This window comes from Coturnix japonica, chromosome 1, assembly GCF_054131305.1.
Source record: "Coturnix japonica strain WE chromosome 1, WE-NBRP24, whole genome shotgun sequence".
NCBI lineage: Eukaryota > Metazoa > Chordata > Aves > Galliformes > Phasianidae > Coturnix > Coturnix japonica.
Genome location: NC_140663.1, coordinates 126,222,535 through 126,243,217, shown reverse-complemented (window position 1 = coordinate 126,243,217; position 20,683 = coordinate 126,222,535). Strand labels below are relative to the sequence as shown.

Sequence of the window (20,683 nt, the reverse complement as noted above, 5' to 3'; positions counted from 1 at the left end):
GCGGATTTGTCATGACTGTGATCCAAAGAATGCATCTTTGGCTTACGGTTAGGTATTTACAAGGTAAGGGACATTCCAAAGTTCAGCATGTGTGACTTATTTTCTTAGTTCTCTCTAGATTTTTTTTTCCCCCTACAAACCACAAGATCATCTTGCAACATATAAAACACTCTGGTGTACAAATATGTCACATTCAGTTCATTTTTGAATGTCTTTTTTCTTTCAGTGCAGACTTGCATGATGACTTTGAAGTTATCACTGTATCACAGGCTTCCAAGCATACCTTGGCCAATCTCATAGCTGTGCTGCTATATGGATGCTGCTCTTAGGCCTGTGAATCACCTTCCTTCTTGCACTGCAAGCAGGAAATGATCCTATGCCTCCTACTTACTCCCTTGATCTGCATGGGACCAAGACCTTGCTAAGCCAGTCATATTCATGTGCTTTAAAGTGGCTTTACCTGGCTGCTTCTGCCTCCACAACTACTATGCACAAAGATACAACATCTAGTTCAGGAATTCCCTGAATCACAAATTTCTGGAGGCCAGAAGAGTGCATCACAGCATGACTGCACTTGTAATTCTTTATCAGACATACTCAGAGCTTCCTGGGCTTTTTGTCTGACCAACCATTCTATCTTGAACTGTTTGCTTCTGAATAGTAACTGTTACTATTCATGTAACATGAATACTACATGCTGTAAATGTCGCACTGTTGGACCTGCATTCAGGACAGAACAAACAGACAACACTTTTTACACTATGCTGAGCGGCCTATGGTTGGAACGGATGGGACAAAGTCCCAAAAGATACATCAATCCTGAACAAAACACATCATTAATCACTTTTATCATTGTAATTTTTCAAGCCACTTCTGCACTACAGTTCAGTAAATCTCCAGTAAATCTGAAGCCAGAGTCTTTAATGAATCCTCAGCCACACTACTTCACTTACGCATACCCCTCCATTTCTTTTACTGCCTCTTCAGGAAAACCACTCTCCTTTAGGGAGTTTACAAACAATAAAACACACGCCATCCCCTTAACCTCTGAGAGAGTTAATAGGAACTTAACTGGAGCCACTTTTTGCCATTCATGTGACGATTCACTTTGCCACACAGATCTGAGGCACTAAATGAAATCCTGCCCTTTTCAAATATATAGCAAAACTGTACCTGCATTTCACTCATTGTGTATCTGCTTCAAATTAAATGCCATTCTGCCACTCATACATTGGCTCTGTAACATTTTTACATAACATGTTGTATGTTTAAACTCACATCCATTTCAGCTTATCCAGGACACAGAAACAGGCTGTGCAGGCAACTACTTAGGTTTTCCTTTAAAAATACCCTCCAAAGACTCCACATCAAAAGCACAATAGAAACCTTGAAACTGACTTTGCAGCATCCTAATGAGCTTTAGGTTTTAACTGGAAAACTCCATACGTGCAGCACTTCTGTCATGTACACATAACTCTTGCTAACACAGGACTGTTAATCGTGACTTCCTTCTGGCAGAGCAGAGGAAGAGGATTTAATTGTTTGGGTTCAAGCAACGATTCATTTCCAAGATATTTACTGGGGACATTTTGAAGCAAAACAGGAACAAATATTCATACAAGGCCAACTAATAATATCTAGAATGCAAGGAAAAAAGTAGTGAGGGCAGCCCCTGTTTCAGAAGCTGAAGTGAATAATGATAGAGATACTATCATTTTATTAAACATAAAGAAGAAGAAATATTGTTGATATACATGTATTGCTCAAATCATGATCACTTCAAATAAACTGCAAAGAAACGTACCACGTCAGTGTAAGTCTAAACATTTCTCAATAGTTTAAAATCACAAGGAATTTTCTTTGCTATTAATATGGGGGCTGTTCTACAATTTCAGCCATCAAAACTGCTTCCCAATATCAGTTATAGAAAGACTTCTGAAACCATACATTTGCAGAGCACCATCTGCACTCTGTACTAAATAAAGAAAACAGGATAAAAAGTGGGTGTTAGTCCTACTGTTCTAACAGGACGAGGAGTTAATTCATTAGTAGTTCATCCTGTTTATGAGGCAACTACAGTAGAGCTGCAAGTTCCCTAAAAGCCATTTCAGAAACATTTTTCGTTAGGTTAATATGTTTAAAAAAATAAAAAATAAAATATCTTCAGTGACAGTGCCCTGAGGGCTTCAGCAAAGACAGAAGCTTGCCAAAATTCTGAATTGCACTGATTTAGTGACTGTTACTGGCACTGACATGAGCATTTCCTCCTGCCTTGTTCTCTGACTTGCAGCCTCAATTATTAACAGGGAGCAAGAGCTGAGCTGTGGGAGAGTAAAGAGGAATGGTAAAGAAGGAGGAGGAGAATTCTGTAGCACACACATTTTCAGAGGAGACAGGAGATTCAAACATAAGTTGCAACAAAGCAGTTAGTATGTAAAAATTATAAGGGAAGAGAAGATGCTAACAGGAAAGCATGAATTTGCCTAATGACAGAACTATATTGGTTCTTGTAATGGAAGAAAAAAGAATTCAATTTGATACAGTAAGGCAGGAAGCCAAAGAACAGGTCAATACATCAAGGCAGCTGCAGAAGCATTTGTGTGAAAGCAGCATGGTGAGGAATGTAAAAAGAGGAAAGCACAAAATGATTGCAATTATGACATGCAGCCTTGACAACGATTAGAGCCTCAGCAACAGCTTTAGCTCAGTTGACTGTAGCCTAAGGCAATATGAGATGGAAGAAGTGAGATACTGTCTGCACAGCAGATAAGGAAGAAAAGACCAGACACCAAAACACAGCATGCAAAGTCTACACAGCAAGGCAGTTATAGCTTGCTTAATGAAGCTGGCCAATGACACCAAATTCTCCCATCTCCTTTTCTTTTTCTTGGTAATACCAGTTGGCCTCGAGACAATACACTGTGTGCTGTATGGGATATGCAGGGCTTATGGAAAGCAAACTGCAGTGATCTTTGGCTTGAGATGTGCTCAAGTGTAATCTGCATCCAGGAAGGAACTACTTGCACTTGGCATAAACACCTTTCAGGACACTTATGGATGTCCCTGAGTACATGCATGAACACATAAGCAAGCAAAATAAGCTGCATAAGCATGTCCTGATTTTCACATCCACCAGTCATCTGAGGCCACAAACATCTCCAAACATTAGACAGATTGATAATGATACAAAAAGATGGATGACAAAATGAAGAAGCTAGTTTTGGAATGACTGAAATTCATTCAGAGATTAAATGTGATACATGGCAGGGCAAAAGTTACCAAAAAAGCAATTCAGGAATCACTCAAAGAAAGAGCTTTTGAGTCTACTGACAGGGATCTGATTATGTGGTAAGTAAGAACTTAAGAGGTGAAAGACAGAAGCCTTACAGAACTTAAGACAGAAGCCTTACAGAACTTAAGACAGAGAGAAGAAAATAAGATCCCTGGAGGAGACAAGGGAAGTATTCAACTAGAAGAAACAAAGAAATGAGCACAACAGAAGGAGCACATCCCTAGCTTACCTAAAGGTTTTCTGCCCAATTGTTGAGTATGGATTTCTTCCTAGGTGGCAATTATAGTCAAGTCAAACAGCTATCCCAGGATGGCCACAGATGGTAACATTAAAAGAAATAAAACATCTGAAATGCTGGTATGCAACCTTAATAGACAGTCCTCTGTCTCTTCCAGTTAAGAGAGACTGAAGAGAGGATGTAGGAGAAAAGCACTGAAATTTCATGCCAACAACACCCTCTGCCCATGGGGTGCAGTAATCCTACTGGATCAAATCTCTACAGCTCTTAGGCTGACAGTGGGGCGCGAGGGAGAACACAGGAAGACAAGGGATGGGAATGAGATGACTTCAACAAGGTTACTAATGGAATGAAAGCCCAGCAAGTTTCCTCTCAGTACTATCTAGTCCAAATATAATGTTTTTTCTACTAACTAATCTTTCATGCAGAGTCCTGTATCATTTTTCTACCTAATTAAACGTATGTACTCATAGCAGTGAATACACCTTTCTAAATGAAGAGATCAAATAAACTCACAGGACAAAACAAATTAAGCAGTAGTTATTCAATCTACATGGAGGCTACAACCTTCTGTATTTGACATGCCTTGGCTTACCTAAGATAGGTACAACTTTTAATACTTTAAAAACATAACTTGAAACAGGTCAGAACAGCTTTTGACTTCATTTATATGAATAATCAGATGATTTGTGATCTTGATTAACAGCACTTATAATTAAAGGGTTTTGATCTTTCTTTCAGATGCAGTACTTGCATTAGGGAGTTGAAATAAAGCTGATTCACCACCTCTACTGAAACCTAACATCAATTAAACTGCCAACCAAGTCCCAAAGCAACGTTGATGCACTGAATTCATTTTGATAAGAGAACTGGACTAAGGTTATGTGATTCATGTCACAGCTCTCATGAAAACGCTCTCTTGTAAGTAGAATTCTAGATATACTACTGATGACTTGATGCTGTCCATATTTACTTAGCTAAAAAAAATACCCTTACCTTATCCATCCCACTATGATTATAGACAGTGCAGTAACCAAACAGGGGAGAAAAACAACAACAAAACCAACATATAACTCATCCTTTATCACACATCTAACCACAAAATCACAGCATTCTATTCTGAAAAACTACTTTTCATTAAAAGATAAAACACATTATAACTCTTAAATTTGGATCAGTATTCAGGTACACCAAGTTTGTGAGGGGCAGCCAAAAAACACAGCTGTAGAGTCTTTTCTCATTATCCAAACAGAAAGACAGAACAGGCTTGCTAAGTTCAATTTATCTCACTTTTTCCAGCAAGGCACATAGAGCTATTCATTCCAAGATGCACAAACATCACAACCATCAAAAGTCAAAGTTTGTAATAAAATTTCCCAGGAAATTAACTAAAAAAAAAATAAAATATTCCTTGATGTCTCTGATTTGGCAAGAGGAGATAATAAATAGAATTCATAAACCATTCATGTATAAAACAGCTGTCAAAGAATTTTGACTTAATATGTATGAATTTCTCCCCTGGTCCTTTAAGGCCACTTCATTGTGACACTTGATTATGCTAAAATTACTAAAATTCAAATGCACTGAAAAAGCACACGTAAGGCAAATGCAAAGCATGCTCACTTTAAAAATACACTTAGTGTATTGTCACTTCAGAACTCCTCAGTGAAAAACAAGATACAAATGAGGGTATGGTCAGGTGGGCATTCTGGTATAACCAGATGTAATTAGTAGCTCACATCAGCTTAATAATTCCAATTATTACACAAACAGTTCATACTTGCATTAAGTATCTCCTTGTACTTGGGAACCGAAAGAAACCATCAGAACTGCACAGCCTGACCTCCTTCATTATGGTGATTAAATCTGCCAACTAGTCAAGTTGTGTGCTGAGCTCATAATATTCCCTGCATCCTCAGAGCACCTTCTTGAGAGAAATCAAGACCGAGCCCAAAGGACTCACAATGATAAAAACATCCTCACAGTGTTCTACAGGAAACCGTTCACTGATTAATGATAATGAACGACAGCGAAAAAAGTGCTTTATTACTTGCTTCCCACTAGATTAGCCTTTAGCTTCCAATCATCGGGTGTCACTGTGGTAAGAATAAGTAATCATGCAATCAGAACGTCACTTCTCTGAGTACGATACATACTAAGGTTTCACCACTTTGAGGTTTTTCTTGCATAAATCAAATACACTCTCACCCTAAGACACATTTACCAGCTCTTCAGTTCCTCCTGTAGCTCTTCTGTGGATGCTTTCAAGTCTAACAGCATCCTTCATAGCCTGACCTCCTCAAGGTAAAGGCTCTGAGAAAATGCTGTTTGCTTACATTTTGCCATTCTCCCCTGGTGATTTTTAGAATCAGTCAGTGATTTCCACAAATCTGAAAGAGTGGTAGAGCTGTCAAAAGATACTCTGGTCCTACAGTTTGGTAAATCCACTAGCTGTGAAGAGAGCACTACTGGGTATCCCCAGAGAAGGAAGGGCTACAGGCAATAGTGGCCCAGCGACTCTGCATTGCCCGTAACCCATCAGTACACACAATGTGTAGAATCCAAGTCAAACGTCTACACCAAGAAAAAGAAGACAACAAACAAAGGACACGTCTGATGATTTTAGCTGTGTGAACTCTGCAAAGCACTGGCTCAACTAGCTAAGCTCCAGCACAACAATGTAGCCAGCAACAAGAATATGATTTCTAGGTCATCGTGATGGTGTTGGGAAAGAGATATTTTCTCATTATTGTCACATACAAAGGCAGACTTTTTGCCATCGCTTCCTCTCAACAAATAGTTCTGCGAACAATAGAGTTAATGAAGAGTGTTTCCTATGTATTGTGTACTATGTCTCAGCTTTCTTTATACTTGAAAAAAAGAATTAAATATATATATATATATATAAAACCCAACTTCAACACCTGCAGCCCTTTGACTTCCCCTTCACCCTGCAGTTTCCTCTATTCCTACCATACTTTGATGCCCTCAGCTTCCTCTGCTGCTATCTAACATCACCTTGTCAAGCACTGCTCTCGCAGCAACCGATAACACTTTCAAAGAGAATGTGTGATTCTAAGTTCCATCGCATCCCATTGCATTGTTACTTCAGAAGCTTCATTAACACTGGTTTTGGTTGGTAACTGTGATGGAAGCTACAGGAATTCCAGCAATCATTCAGAATGAAACAACATAGAAATTTGACTTCATGTTATACTAAATACTGTGTATGACAAAGAGTTCTTTAATACGGGCTACTGTTTTCTCCTAGGGACTTGCCTCAAAAGCAACTAACTGCTCCAGATGATCGCTATCAGAGGACATTACTGAAATAGGAAAGGTTGATGCCTGGGGTACTGCCAGTATCTTAAGGTGGTAACAACACACAGACCTCAAAAATCATCTGCCTCTTTCAAATACGGATCCTACAAGAATGCTCTTTCATGCTCTCAATCCACACTAACACTGCGACCTCAAGTAGAGTTAGAAGTTAAAAATCATTTATTAGAAGGATTTATGCTTGAATACCTTGCTTCAATGTATAATCCCAGACGATGTTTACTCTGGCTAAAACAGGAAGTGCCGTCACGTTACTTAAACAGTGGCACCTATTGTTGAAATAGACTGGCCTAGATTAGCTGCATTCCAGCCTTACATTACAGAATAAGCCTTATATTCATTCCACAGCCAGGCGTCGATTCGGTCTCAAAATGGTTAAGGGTTTTTTTTTGCTTTGTTTTGGTTTTTCTTTTTATGCTTGGGCTGCTGCCAAAAGGCCTAATCAAAAAAGACACTCTTAATTAGTGCTACAAATAACAAGATACTCGCTTGTGACCTGAATGAACAGAAAGAATTTCAGGAGCAGAGAAGAAGCGCTGAAGAAATATCGAATAAAAAACAAATAATGGTGAAACAGATACTTCAGTTAGTGAGAAACTAGGCAGCGGGAAAAGGTGATATTTATAGGTATAGGGAGGTTTGGTGGAGAGTGGGCAATTTTAACTTGATTTAGACCACATAACAGTGGTCCTCAACAGCACCAGAGCTGGGAGAAATAAAAACCCATGTACTGTACTAAAACCTTGGACAGAGAGACATATCCATTCCTTCTCCATCCCCTTCCCTATCCCCCAAAACCAACAGTACTGCAGCACTACATAATAAAATACCAGATACTGTGTGATTTCATCTGTGAGCAATTTTCCCCCATGAATTGGTTATGAAACACATGCAAGATTAAAAGCACAACCAGGATGCCATCCTGCAAGAAAAAGCATAACATGATGCAGGGTTTGCTCTCTGGAGAGAGGAGACTGTGCTGCATTTTAATGGATGCATACATTTATTGAAAATTAAGCCCTGAAACTACTTTATGCCCTCATTAGCATTCCCTACCAGCAGCAAACAAAAGTTGATTTTTTTTCAATATACCATGACACAAAGTGATCAGTGCATATGTTAAACCTCCCTGCTTGTAGTCAGCAATACCATTTCTTCCCTAACTGATTCAGCTTATATTTCGGGCAGGAACATAAGCTTTGTTTGACCCTGAAGCAAGTTCAAACCTGGCTGTAGGCTGCCTTTCTGTGCAATGGAGTAGAAATTTATCTAAAGCAGCATCCAGATGCTATGTTCCTTAAACTCAGAATCAGCAAACGCACGTGGCAAGGTGGTTCGTGGACTGATTATGAATGGAATACAACTTCTAATTTGGAAAAGAAAAAGACTGGATGGTGCAGCACCCCCAAGAGAGTGCCAAACCCTGCCCTACAGAACTGACAAATGAACAGAGCTCTCCGTTTCAAAACTGAGATTCACATCTAACCTACTACAACAAACTGGGATACTGGGAGAGACTCAATCATCTCGTGGCAATAAATGGCCCCAGAATTTTCTGCACTGAAACAGCATGCAAAGCAAACAAACATTAACAAAACAACAAAAAACAGCACAGAAAAGCACAGTCTAAAACTTTGCTACCTGCCCTTTCTGAACTCCTGTTTCCTGCTCTTATCAGCATCAGAGATACAGCCATGACAGAAAGCAGACACAGTCTGCTCTTCTGTGTCATAGACACAATACAGTCACACATTTCAAAGGTCTCCCACTAATCCAACCCTTTTGACACTTTCTTAACCAGTTCCTGGGATCTGATGAAGATCTAAAGGAAAGAAAACCTGCTCCATCACGAATGAGAAAAGCAGGAAGGAAACTAGTGAAGGAAAATTTTCAGCTCAAAGCTGCCTCAAAGATGATGCCTATTTGTTTTTATTTTATACAAAAGCATTTAAATATATTCCGCGGTTGAAAGACAAGCTGCACTCCTGTGGTTTTTCAAGGCATCTCCAAACACAATCACTGGTGACAAGAGCAAACCTTCACTAGTCAAGATGGGATCATGTTTTCCCCTAATTCTTAAATTAGGATTCAGACTGCTAATCCATGAACAGGAATAGCCTTTATCTCAGCCCTTCCAACTAGACTTTATACACAGAGGTTGACCACTTAAAATTTTCAAAACAGAGTATCATTTATCTTAACCTAAGAAATGCCACGTTGTGCTAAGAGAATTTTAAGTTACAGAAAGGCAAGTTGTTTTTAGATCACTGGCTGCGAACCTGTGAGCAACATACTGCCCACACCACTTTCCAGCAAAGCTCATGTGAGCAATTAGAGAGCAGATGCTGCCTGCTGCACGGTCTGTGTTCTATCCACATGGCAGCCAAGGCTGGGCTATGGTCACTGTGTCTCAGCACACCCAACACTAAGCAGAGACCAGCTTTAAAGGCACTTGACAAATGACTCCTTCCTTACCTTCCCCCTTTCCTCTTCAGAAGAGCTTTTAAAGCTCCTCAATACTCACAGCTCAGTCACTGTTCTCTTAATGACCTCTGGAGTGTTTATCTTAGAGATGTTGTATCTACTTATTGTTTCCTTTCCTGCCCGTCCTCGCAAGCACAGCCCGTTTAACTGTGTTCCATATGGTCAGAATGCATTTCAGACAGCTCACAACAGTTCCACAGCATTTCAGTTTAATTCATAAATCAATGCAGAGTGGCCAAATCCTCCACACCATAACTACAAATCCTTCATTTATCAAATAAAACTTAGGTGTTGCTCGTGTATTTGCAGACTTGTGAACCACACACTAGAAAACTGTGTCCCTACAAATGAAAGGCAGTGGCTGCTTCAACTGTATAGATTTGCCATGACAGGGAGAAAGAACAAATGGAGGAGCAGAGGGGTGGTAAGTTCTCCAAAGTAGATGTTTCCAAGCTTTTTTAAACCTAAGGGAGAGACAAGACATAAGACAACACTCCAAGGAGCAGCTGGGGACACTGAATAAATACAGACATTTAAATGTGACTAATTACATACACATACTGGAATTCTCAGAGGAATATCAAGGAGCCAGACTCCCAGCTCACACTGACTTTCAACAGGAGCTCAGTGGCCTGTCCCTCTAGGCATTCTGAAAGTCAGACGTCATCTTGCTAAATACAGAACACCGCTTCTAAATGTTGCCTCTGGTAGTGTAATCAAAGCAAAGCCTACAGACTTTCTACAAAGTTATCTGCAGGAGCCCTTCTCTTTATTAAACAGTATATACTGAGACCTTTCCTTTGTCAAATAAATAAAAATGCATGTATCTACTGATCACAGCCTACACTGTTCTGTGAGATGACAGACAGCTGGAGCAACTCAGAGGTCTTAAGCCTCAGACAGACCACCCTTCTGTGCTGAACACAAACAGGCTGCACAGGTCCTGCTTTAAAGATGGTAGGGAAAGCTCTACAAAAGGTCAAGGGCTCCTTTCTGAGCACTTACGCTGTGAAGATGGAGGGATATCTGCATGTGGAAAGTGGGGACTGGAAAAAATGATGACTATTTTCATGGCACAAACATAGTTAGTATAAATGCAGTTACTAAGGGAGTGAAGCCCATACATGTCTTCTTGATAAGCACTTGGGCAAAAGTCTGTGCTCATTATGCTGAAGGCATCCTCTCTCTGTATGGCATGACCATACAACATATCAGTTGAACTGGACGATCTTTGACTGTATGTTCCAACTGAACTATTCTATCAAAACACTGCATTCCAAATCCTGTAACAGGATCCACAGAGTCTCAGTTGACGTTCTGCCCAGCTCAGTCACTGGGACCACCAAGTTTCACAGCAATTCCACAGAGGGAAACAAGAGTAGCGAAGTGTTCCCTGAAGAATCACGCAAGAAGTGAGAGATCTGGTTTTCACTGAGGATGACAGCAGGAGCCACCTGGGAACACAAGAAGTCTGAGTATGGTGCCTGCATCTGTATTGTCAGTGTAACTTTTAAATCCACTAATGCTTCTCCCTATAATCTCTTTTACAGAGATTCAGTCCAAGAGATTGTGTTGTAGCAGCTGGCAGAGACTAGGACCTCGGAAGGGTTCTAATGAAGCACAACAGCTTAGTGGTTAGGGCTAAATGAAATTACTGAATGCTTCCTAGGGAGAAGCTATTAGGTAACAGTTCTGAACTGGTTTTTTTTTTTTGGTTTTTTTTTTTTTTTTGCTTCCTCTGCAGAAGCTAAGGAATCTCACACACCTTTTGCATTTTAAATAATCCACTACTTAATGCTCAAGAGCTCAGTACTTAGCAATTTTAATTTGCCTTTCCATTCAGATGAATTTTGCCATCCTCTCACTGAACTAATTGTTCACAGCACGCTCCACAGGGCCACAGACTGCTGAGCAAAGGCCCCAGCTGCTGTCAAGATATTATGGAAAGCAGCGGCGGTGGCAATGCACACAGGCACAGAGGGCACAGTACTAAAGATACGACCTGTGGGTGAGCTGCTAAGAAAACTCATGTTTATTTATTTAATAGATAGGTGGCAATAAGTTTTCCAATTACTCCTAGTTTTCATTCAGACCACATTTGTGTCTGTTAAATACAAGCATTATGCCATCACTTAAAAAAGGGCGAGTCTTTAAGGTATTTTTAAACAGTTGCCCACTGGAAGCAGTTTTTGTTCTCCTGGATTGTTTAATCAGCCTTATCTATGTGGTAGCTTGCAGGATAATGTTCACCCTTCTGCCACTAAGAGTCCCAAAATTCTTTTAAGGAAAAAAAAACAAAACAAAACAAAAAAAGGGAAAAAAGTACAGGAAGTCAGGGAATTTCACAGGATGACAAACTCAGTTATCACGGATTTACACCTTTGTCATGTTTGTGTGCTGCAACAAATGCAAGAGATGTTCAAAAAAATAAACAAATCAACAGCTATTTTCACAAAATTCATCTGGTAGCTGCACTGCTCTAATTCACCCAGTCTCCACTTTTACTTCACGAATGACCTGTAACAAAGGCTCTGCCTCTCATCTTTGCCCTTCTTCGCACTTGGCAACTTCTGGTTCCATATCCATCTAGTCAAGCATTACTTAATTACTGCTCTCCTTTCTTGCATGTCTATGCACTACAACCAAAATATCTAGGAACAAACCTGAAAGAGACTTCAGACAGTGTTGAAAAGCACTATAAAGCTGCAGTTCACTGTATACCTCCCTAACAAAAATGTGCACCATGAAGAAAATGCTAAATGACACTCTGAGCTTTTCTTCCCAATGTAATCATTCCCCATTCTTTTCCTATACTACTCCATGTGTCTTTCTCATTCATAAGACAGACTGCCATAAAAACCTGCACCAACTGAACTACATACTCTTACAACAATACCAAGATCTGATTTAACTAAAGACAATCTGGCTGTGGTATGGCATACTGGCCTCAAAACAAAAACAAAGTGAGAATAACACTTTTGAAAGTCCTTCAGCGTATCACCTAACTATTCAAAATAGATCACGGTGAGAGTGAAAGGATATTCACATAATCTCTGCTGGCAAACTGTCAGACACCCCATGGTTTTACCTCACAGCTGGAGTTCAAAGGATAAAGACAGAGGCCTTTCCTGCTGCACTGCACCACATAGGAGCGCACTTTTCATTTCCAGAAAGACTTAAGCAAATGAAGCTGATACATGGAACGATTCTGCTCCTTCTCCCTCTCTAGCCTGCTCCGAGAAACAGTCCAAGTGTAATGATAAGCTCACAGTTCCAAATGCCTCATATAAACATCTGCCCTCACACAGGTGGCAGACAGTGGAGTAGGACAATAAACCATACTTTCCCACCTTTGATTTCCCCCTCTCCTACAAAGGCCTAGGATCTATGACAACAGAAATAACACTTCAGTGAGAGATGACAGCCTATAACTCAATAGTTTCAGGTTTGAAGCTTGGGTTTTCAGAAACACCATGACTTGGTCATATTCAAACTACATAATGGCAAGCAACACACACACACAAAAAAAAGAGTCCTTGAGCAGTAGTTAAATGAAGGTTGGGCCCTCAACACAGTGCACATCTATACTGACATGGCAACTTCAGACCTTAAAGAGGTACAGCTCTGTTCAAGTGGTTTGTGTAAGCAAAATCCCTGAAGATCGGAGCCTACAAAGCAACTTTCACCATGCTTCATCAAATTTATTTATCTATTTATTTTAACTGGCAGACTACAGAGCAAAAGATTTCAAAGATGCCTACCCACAGAGCTTTGGTAGAGACTGTGTCTAGAAAAAATACATACAGGCATGCAAGATCATAAACTCTGCATGTTCACGTGCGCCTATGAGGATGGAGATCAACCTCATGGCACACCTGCATTTGTTAGTAGATCCCAGCTGCAAAGACTATCATGATAGCTGTATAAGCAAAGCCTTTGCAGAGGCAACAACAAAACAATGTAAAATATTGGTCTGAAAATAAGGTTGTTCACAATTTTCCTAGCACAGCATTTCTCTATTGAAACTATTACCAACCAGCTAGAAATGTATGATACTAACACTCCAATTTTGATGACATTCTGCCATACACAGAACACGAGGAAGATTCCTGACAGAGGTCAACCAGTACTGCCACTGCTCCTTAAGTAACCTCCTGAAAGGCTCTGTTGTGGTCATAGGGCAATGGCCTTCTGACTCCTCATATGAAAGCAAAATCTTGATGTCTATTTGAGTCCTAGGACTTCAAGTTTTAAGTTAATTTAAGTGAGATTTTGAGACTGCTCTAATAACTGATGACAGACTTTTGTTTGTTGAGTCAGCTTTGTAACACCCTGTTAACATACAGGCTATGCTACTACTTCACTTAACTAGTACCAACCCTAAAATGCAAATCAGAAGGACATTATCCTGGGATGTGTTTTTAATATTTCTAAAATGACTAACTGATATATTAACATGTAAACTGTTAGGAAGAAAGTCGTGTAAAGTATATGCAGAAAAGGAGAACAAAAAAAATCTCATCCAGTAAATAAATTTATATGAATATTGCTGATTAACAACAGCTGTAACTAATTTCTGACCATAAGAACATTCAAATTCCATTTAATGCCACGATTCCTCAAATGAATTTTAAATGAATCACTGCATACTGTATGTAACTATATTTCTTCATAACTTTTAAGTCCTACCGTGTTGCAAGCTTATGGCAGACGACACCAGTGTCTGTTATGACTTCACTCAGCCTCAGCTCCAGGTGGACCTTTCCCTGAAACCAACAAAAAATAACGCATGAAAAATCAGTGCTGTGCATACCCAGCCACACCATTCCAATGGAAAACAAAGCCAGCTGATTAACACAAGCAATTCCTGGAGGAGTTCAAAGATTAGTTAACAGTTATGCAGGTGCCATGTTTAACTTCTTAAGGAATACAGTTTAATAGCCACTTCATTCGATTTCAGTGCATAATCCTTCATTTCCACCCCAACCCTTTTATCATATTTCTGTATGTTTTACTAACTGAGGGAAACAGCGTGTCTGCAGTCTGGAGTAAGAATATTTTGTATTTAGCATTTTAAATATCAAGCAAAGATCTCCAACACAATCACTGAAAAGATATCACACCAGTGTGTTATAAATTGCAGTCTTTCAGTACCTAAAGAGAGCCTTTAGGAGGGGAGTCAACTCTTTGAAAGGGTAGAGAACAGCAGGACAAGGGGAAATGGTTTTAAGTTGAAGGAGGGAAGATTTAGGTTGGATGTCAGAGGGAAGATTCTCTACCAAGAGAGTGGTGAGGTGCTGGCACAGGCTGCCCAGAGGGGTTGTGGATGCCCCATCCCTGGAGGTGTTCAAGGCCAGGTTGAATGGGACCCTGGGCAGCCTGATCTAGTATTAAATGGGGACATTGGTGGCCCTGCCTGTGGTGGAGGTGTTGGAGATTCATTATCCTTGAGGTTCCTTCCAACCCGGGTCATTCTGTGATTAAAACACTGGAAAACTGAAGGGGCTAAAAATTAAGAAATAAGATAAAATGGTGAGACAAGTTCCAGTAAAACTACACAGGGCAACTAAATTAAAAAAAAACAGTCAAACACATCACGAGCATTCATAGCATCAACTACTATACAGCCTTCAACTCCAAATTGTCACATTGAATTTACTGTGACTTGGGCCAAAACCTGATGCTCTAACATGCCAAGAAAATAAAGTAAAATCACAAATACAGACAGCGCTACCCTCATTAGGTCTATTACATTTCAAAACATGTGCATCTGGTTCAACTGGCAAAAACTATTACCATATATGGATAGAGTAAACAGAAAATACATTTTGTTGTTAAACCTATTTTGACATGCCAGGGTTGTCCAATCATCTTGTTTAAATCATGATGGCCAAAACTGAGTCATTCATCTTTAAAACTACTTCCACTCCACCCTTGTTACCAAAGCACCCTAAAATCTATCCCACTAGCTCTAATGTAGGTGGAATTGTTGACTCAATTTTATCTTGACTCATGTTGCCAGCCCTTTCATAACATCTTCCAGATTTGACTTTTCCTCTTTTTTCACATTACCAGAACTCCTGCCAAAGGATGCCTATCCTCCACAACAGAAGGGAACGAAGATCAAACCCTGACCCTACTTGTATTATGTTGTTAAGATCTACCTCCTTTGCAGCAGATTTGTCTGGAAGAAAGCTGGTGAAAGCAGATGGAAGTAGAGCGGGGAGTGCACTAACAAATGGCACAGACACTCAGAAGTTCAGCTCAAGCTCATTTCCCAGCCCTCCTACATTCAGCAGTACAAACAAACTCTGAATCATAGACTCATAAAGGCTGGAAAAGACCTCTCAACTCATCTAGTCCAATTGTCAGCCCATCACCACCATGATCACTACCATGCCGCTCAGTGCCATATCTCCATGTCTCTTGAACATCTCCACCACCACCCAGGGCAGCCTGTGCCAGTGCCTCACACTCTGTCTGCAAAGCCAGTGCCTGAATGCTTGCCCTGAAGAAATCAGTGAATAACAACATTTATTACTGCAATAGTCTCTTTCTCCTTCCTTCCATACACTCCTTACTAGAGATGGGTTTTACTGCACAATCTTGAATTCACTTAGATCATTTAGATTAAGAAGCTGTACAACCAATGCTGCCGTCTTTGTTGATATCCTCCATACTACCTTTATCGGAGAAATCAGCAATGAGCTTTGAAGGAGTTAAGAGTCAGGGAAAGAGATCTAGGAACTCTAGAGAAAATATCCTCTTGTAGAAAAATGCCAAGTAGGTAAAGTGTTTTTACAGAGATACATCTGCTGACTTAAACAAAGGCACGACTGATCTCTCTCAGGAAACAAAGAATGCTTCCATACACCTAAGCGAGCCTAAACGTAGACTTAGTTTACATTTCCAGTTTGCTAGGTCCCACTCAGATTAACTAATTACAACAGAAGCTGCCTACTTCCAAAATTAAGCTCCAAAAACACTCTTGAGTAAGCAGCACTTCACACATTTTCCCAACTACATTAAGAAGAAATACAGTGCAACCTCCTTTGGGCTGAAAGCCAGTGTTTCTTGTAACTCTCATTTTTCTCCCGAGAAGACTCAGAAAAATGGCCAACTGCTGAGAACGTGACTCAAAGCTTCAAATAGCAAAACAAAGGTCACAGGATCACTCGGCCTGCAGCATTACGACTATTCCCAGACTACTTCCTTACTTCCAAATAAAACTCAAATATCTAAGTATATTTTAATAAGGCTTATTATATATATCTAAATGAGTAACTCCAGATGATATAGATGAGTGGGTTGATAGGTCAAATGTTCTTCCTAATCACAGCCAAAATACCATAATGGGACCAGCCAGGTTCCATTTTTCAGTTCCTGATTAAAGAAGTCATCAGTAGATTGAATTTCTTGCAGGCAAGTAAAGAACACTCAAAAGGAAACCAGTAATGAACAAAACATTAAATAGTCCATCCTAAGAAAAAATACGTGCTTGTTAAAGATTGCCTTTCCTAAGAAAATAATAGAATCAAGTTCTAGTCTTGTTAACTTGCCTTGTTAATGCTACCAAGTAACAGGAACTACACCACACAGATGACTGAAAAACTAACTGAAGCTAATCATAACCTTGCAAAGGAAAGAAAAACAGAATCCAAGTTCTGTTTTTACAGGTACAGGAAAAGCTTGTCTACACAACTTCGTTTCTCCTTGAAATGTAACTATAAGTTACCAAGGACTGAAACACCAGCAGACAGCTGTAGAGTAAGTAGAATTATACAGACACTACTTACCTGTATCACATTTCCAGCAGTTGCAAATGTCTGGTTTAATTTAAACACGGTATCAAATACCAAGACAACTATCATCACATATGAGGATCATATACAAAGCAATAACAGAAGATACCTGAAGTCTGGTAAAAAGAAGTACTGATCCACTATCAGGCCTGCTGGACAAGTGGCTGACAGTCACCCACCATTCCAGCTCTCACTAGTCTGCCTTTGCTGCAGACTTCTCACCTCTAATGTGGGAGTGTGTGTGCATGGAACTTTTCAAAGCTTTATCCCACATGGGGACCCTTATTCCTGTAGATCTCAACCATATCAGCTCTGCAGCTTAGCTCAACCCTGCTTACTGCTCTGAAGTGTGAGAAGAGGACCTGAGACCCGCCTCTGTCTCTTTACTCTTCTTCCTGCTGGTACAGAAAGGTCGCAAGCAGTATCACTCCAGAAGGGAAGAGACGGAACAGGAATGGGTTGTAGGAGAGGGCCAGGCAAAGCACATGACATGAACAGGCCCATGCCAATACCAGCATCTCATTATTTTGGAATCTCATAAATTGAAGATTGTAACATCCCCTGTGACACTGGTTTACTTTCCCTTGCTAGAGGAAAATCACTGTTTAGCATTTCACTGAGAGCGGTCTGAAGAAAGGAGCCTTGGAAAAACTTGCTTTTGCACAGAGACCATTGGAAACGATGGGATGAGCTGTGCTATTGCTGTAGCTGTCTTTCCAAATCTTGTTTCAGGCAAAAGTAATCAGACCCAGTCTATTTTGACACCCTCTTGGGCAACTTCCTGAGATGTCATTTTCTGGCACTGGTAAAGCTTAGAAACAAACAATAAAACCTACCCGATTTCTAAGTGCTCATTAAATGCTGGCTGTGAGGTAATGGGAGAAGAAAGAGTAAGGGTGCAGCTCTGCAGTACGAAGAGCAGCCCCATGTAAGGTCACAACACAAGCCTGGGTCAGAAGGGTGAGCTTGTCTGCTTGCTACCTACGACTGCTGCTGCAAAAACCTTTCCTTCCTTTAACAGAAGACAGCAGGCAGCTAAAAAAGGTCTAAGGGTCGGGCTCCAGATCACCTCAGATGGGTTGCTGGACCACGGTGCTGCACACAAAAATCTGGAACAAAATCCAGTCTGTTGTTGATGAAAGCATAACAGATCTAATGAACACTGCATGGATTTGTAACTGCTACGCAGAGCAGAACTGATGTCTGCTCAGTCTCTATATGTGCAAACTAACAAATGCAAGCAGGTCACAACCACTTAGTAACTGACAAAGCACCTTCACTTGGCACAGTGTTAACCCCTAAAATTTTCTAAACTTCAGTATGACCAAAAACCTTGTAACTTAGCCCTGAAATTTGTCTTGTGTCCCTCTCAAATACTTTGATGAATGATGTCATTATCAGCCATTATCTGTGTTCTCTCCACAGATAAATTGTGCTCTGCAGATGGAGAATCCAGGTGTGTTATTTTGAAACAATGCAAATTCATTATTCATCAGTAGGTGCTCTGTACCACATGCCAAGTTTCTTAGCTAGCTTTTGAGAAGTAACAGAGCAAAACCGGATAGGCTGTCTTGCCTGTCTGTGCTGTTAAGTCTGAACTTGGTGCTCTCACATTGACACAGGGAGGAAGTGTTGTCACCATTGTGGTTTCCCCCTGATGGGCAGCTAAATTCCACCATATCATTGTCTCACTCCTCCTCCTCAAAAGAAAAAAAGGCTCCTCTCCACAGGCTGCAGCTCCAGCCCAGGGATACTCTTGCAGGGCTCTCTATGGGGCTGTACCTCCTCCAGGCCTTGTCCACAGCTGTCCCATGGGCTCCTCCATGGCTGCATGTGGAGATCTACTCTGTGTGGTGCCCATGGGCTGCAGGAGGACAGCCTGCTCCTCCATGGGCTTCTCCTGGGCTGCAGGAGGTTCTGCTCTGGGCCTGGAGCACCACCTTCCCTCCTACTGCACTGACCTTGGTGCCTGCAGGGCCATTTCTCTCACCTCTCCCAGCTGCTGCAGAAAACCAGTTTTCCCTTCCTTACTCTGCTCTTCCAGAGCACACCCAGCATTGCTTGAGGCTCAGCTCTAGCAGTAGCGGGTCCCTTTGGAGCAGCTGGAGCTGGCTGTGACAGCCATGGGGCACTGCTAGGCTCTGCTCACAGCATCTAAAGCCCTAACATGTAAACTCAATACAGCAACAAAGCAGGATCAGATTAATAAATCTTCCTTTTTATTAACACAGACATTATTATGAAACACTTAAACACTGGTAAACAATTCAATTATCTGAAATAACTGTATTGGTAGGCAACACAGCCTTGAGAATCTTCCCACTTCATCAAAACAGAGATTTCACATCTTTTCAAAACAACTGAAAGAAGGGAAACCTAAAACCTACCGTTCATTAAAAAAAGAGGGTAACACCCATTTATTTCCTGCCTGTGGTGGAAAGCTGATATCAAATCTGGAAGCAGCTTCTTCTTTTTAGATTTGCATACAGTCGTGCTTACAGTGGGGTTGCACAAAATGTGTCAGTGACTCATCTTCATGCTAGAAGAATTTAAATACCTACACAAACACTGTTAATTTCAGTGTTGGGCAGCGGGTATGCAATGCTCTTAACTGTTCAACAGAGCAGGCATTTCTATCAGTCACTGGAGTGCTATCACCCTAATACAGTTGCTCCTAAAGACAAATTGCTTAACCTCATTTATCTTCAAGCCCATATACTTCAGACAAGTAAGAATTAACATCGGAACCATTCAAGTTCAGTACAGTTTGCTCCCTGCATATATAAATTAATGCTTTTTATGGAGCAGGAAACAGACAGACATGGGGAAAGACCACGGCAACTTCCACAGTATTATGAAAGTAGGGCAAAAGAAAGCAAAAGTAACACATTCCCAGCTTCCTCTGATGATCTGGGATCAACCGTCAAACGGGACTGAATTTAGCAGACCTAATTCAAAAGCCTGTGGTGAAATCCTGGCTCTGCTTTAGTCATGGCAAGCCTCCCACCCTGGCGAGGCCAGGATTTCATTCATGAAGCCTGATGCATGGAATACAGATGCTGCTTTCAATGGGAAGGTGCTGACAAAGGAGTAGCGTTTTTCTGAGCAGCACACAGTGCCCTGGATATATTCTTCCAGATAAAATACAGCATTTTAGAGCCAGAAGTGATTTCCAGCAACAAAAGTGATTTCCAGAGATTTCCAAAGGATTATAGATATACTCTCCAAATATACCTATAGGCAATATTTTCCACTCATGATGTACAGCCCACCAACTGATGCTTATATTGCTTCACACTCAAGAACAGGAGTGCTTCAAAAGAATGAAAGGCCTGGATAAGCAAAATGCTAATGTAGTAGTCAAAGAAAGGACTTCTGGCATCTGAGGAAAGTATTTCTCATCATCATTAAATTTTTTGCACAAGTCCTTGAATACAGAAGGTTAAAATGTGAGACAATTCACTTCCTTGGTGATGGCATTCTCTCTTTCACATACTTTTGATAACTCAGTAGATACATTTCAGGTAC

The 20,683-nt window shown here is 40.6% G+C and overlaps 1 protein-coding gene across 6 annotated transcripts in view; it reads right to left on the bottom strand.

Moving 5' to 3' along the window:
* The window catches only part of RASA3 (RAS p21 protein activator 3), a 145,867-nt gene that overhangs the window by 34,948 nt on the left and 90,236 nt on the right, over window positions 1–20,683 (bottom strand). For all 6 annotated transcript variants that reach the window (XM_085552399.1, XM_085552385.1, XM_015849528.3 and 3 more), the window contains one exon: window positions 14,043–14,119. In XM_085552399.1, the coding sequence (XP_085408525.1) occupies window positions 14,043–14,119 (77 nt within the window). The remainder of the gene's footprint in view (window positions 1–14,042; window positions 14,120–20,683) is intronic.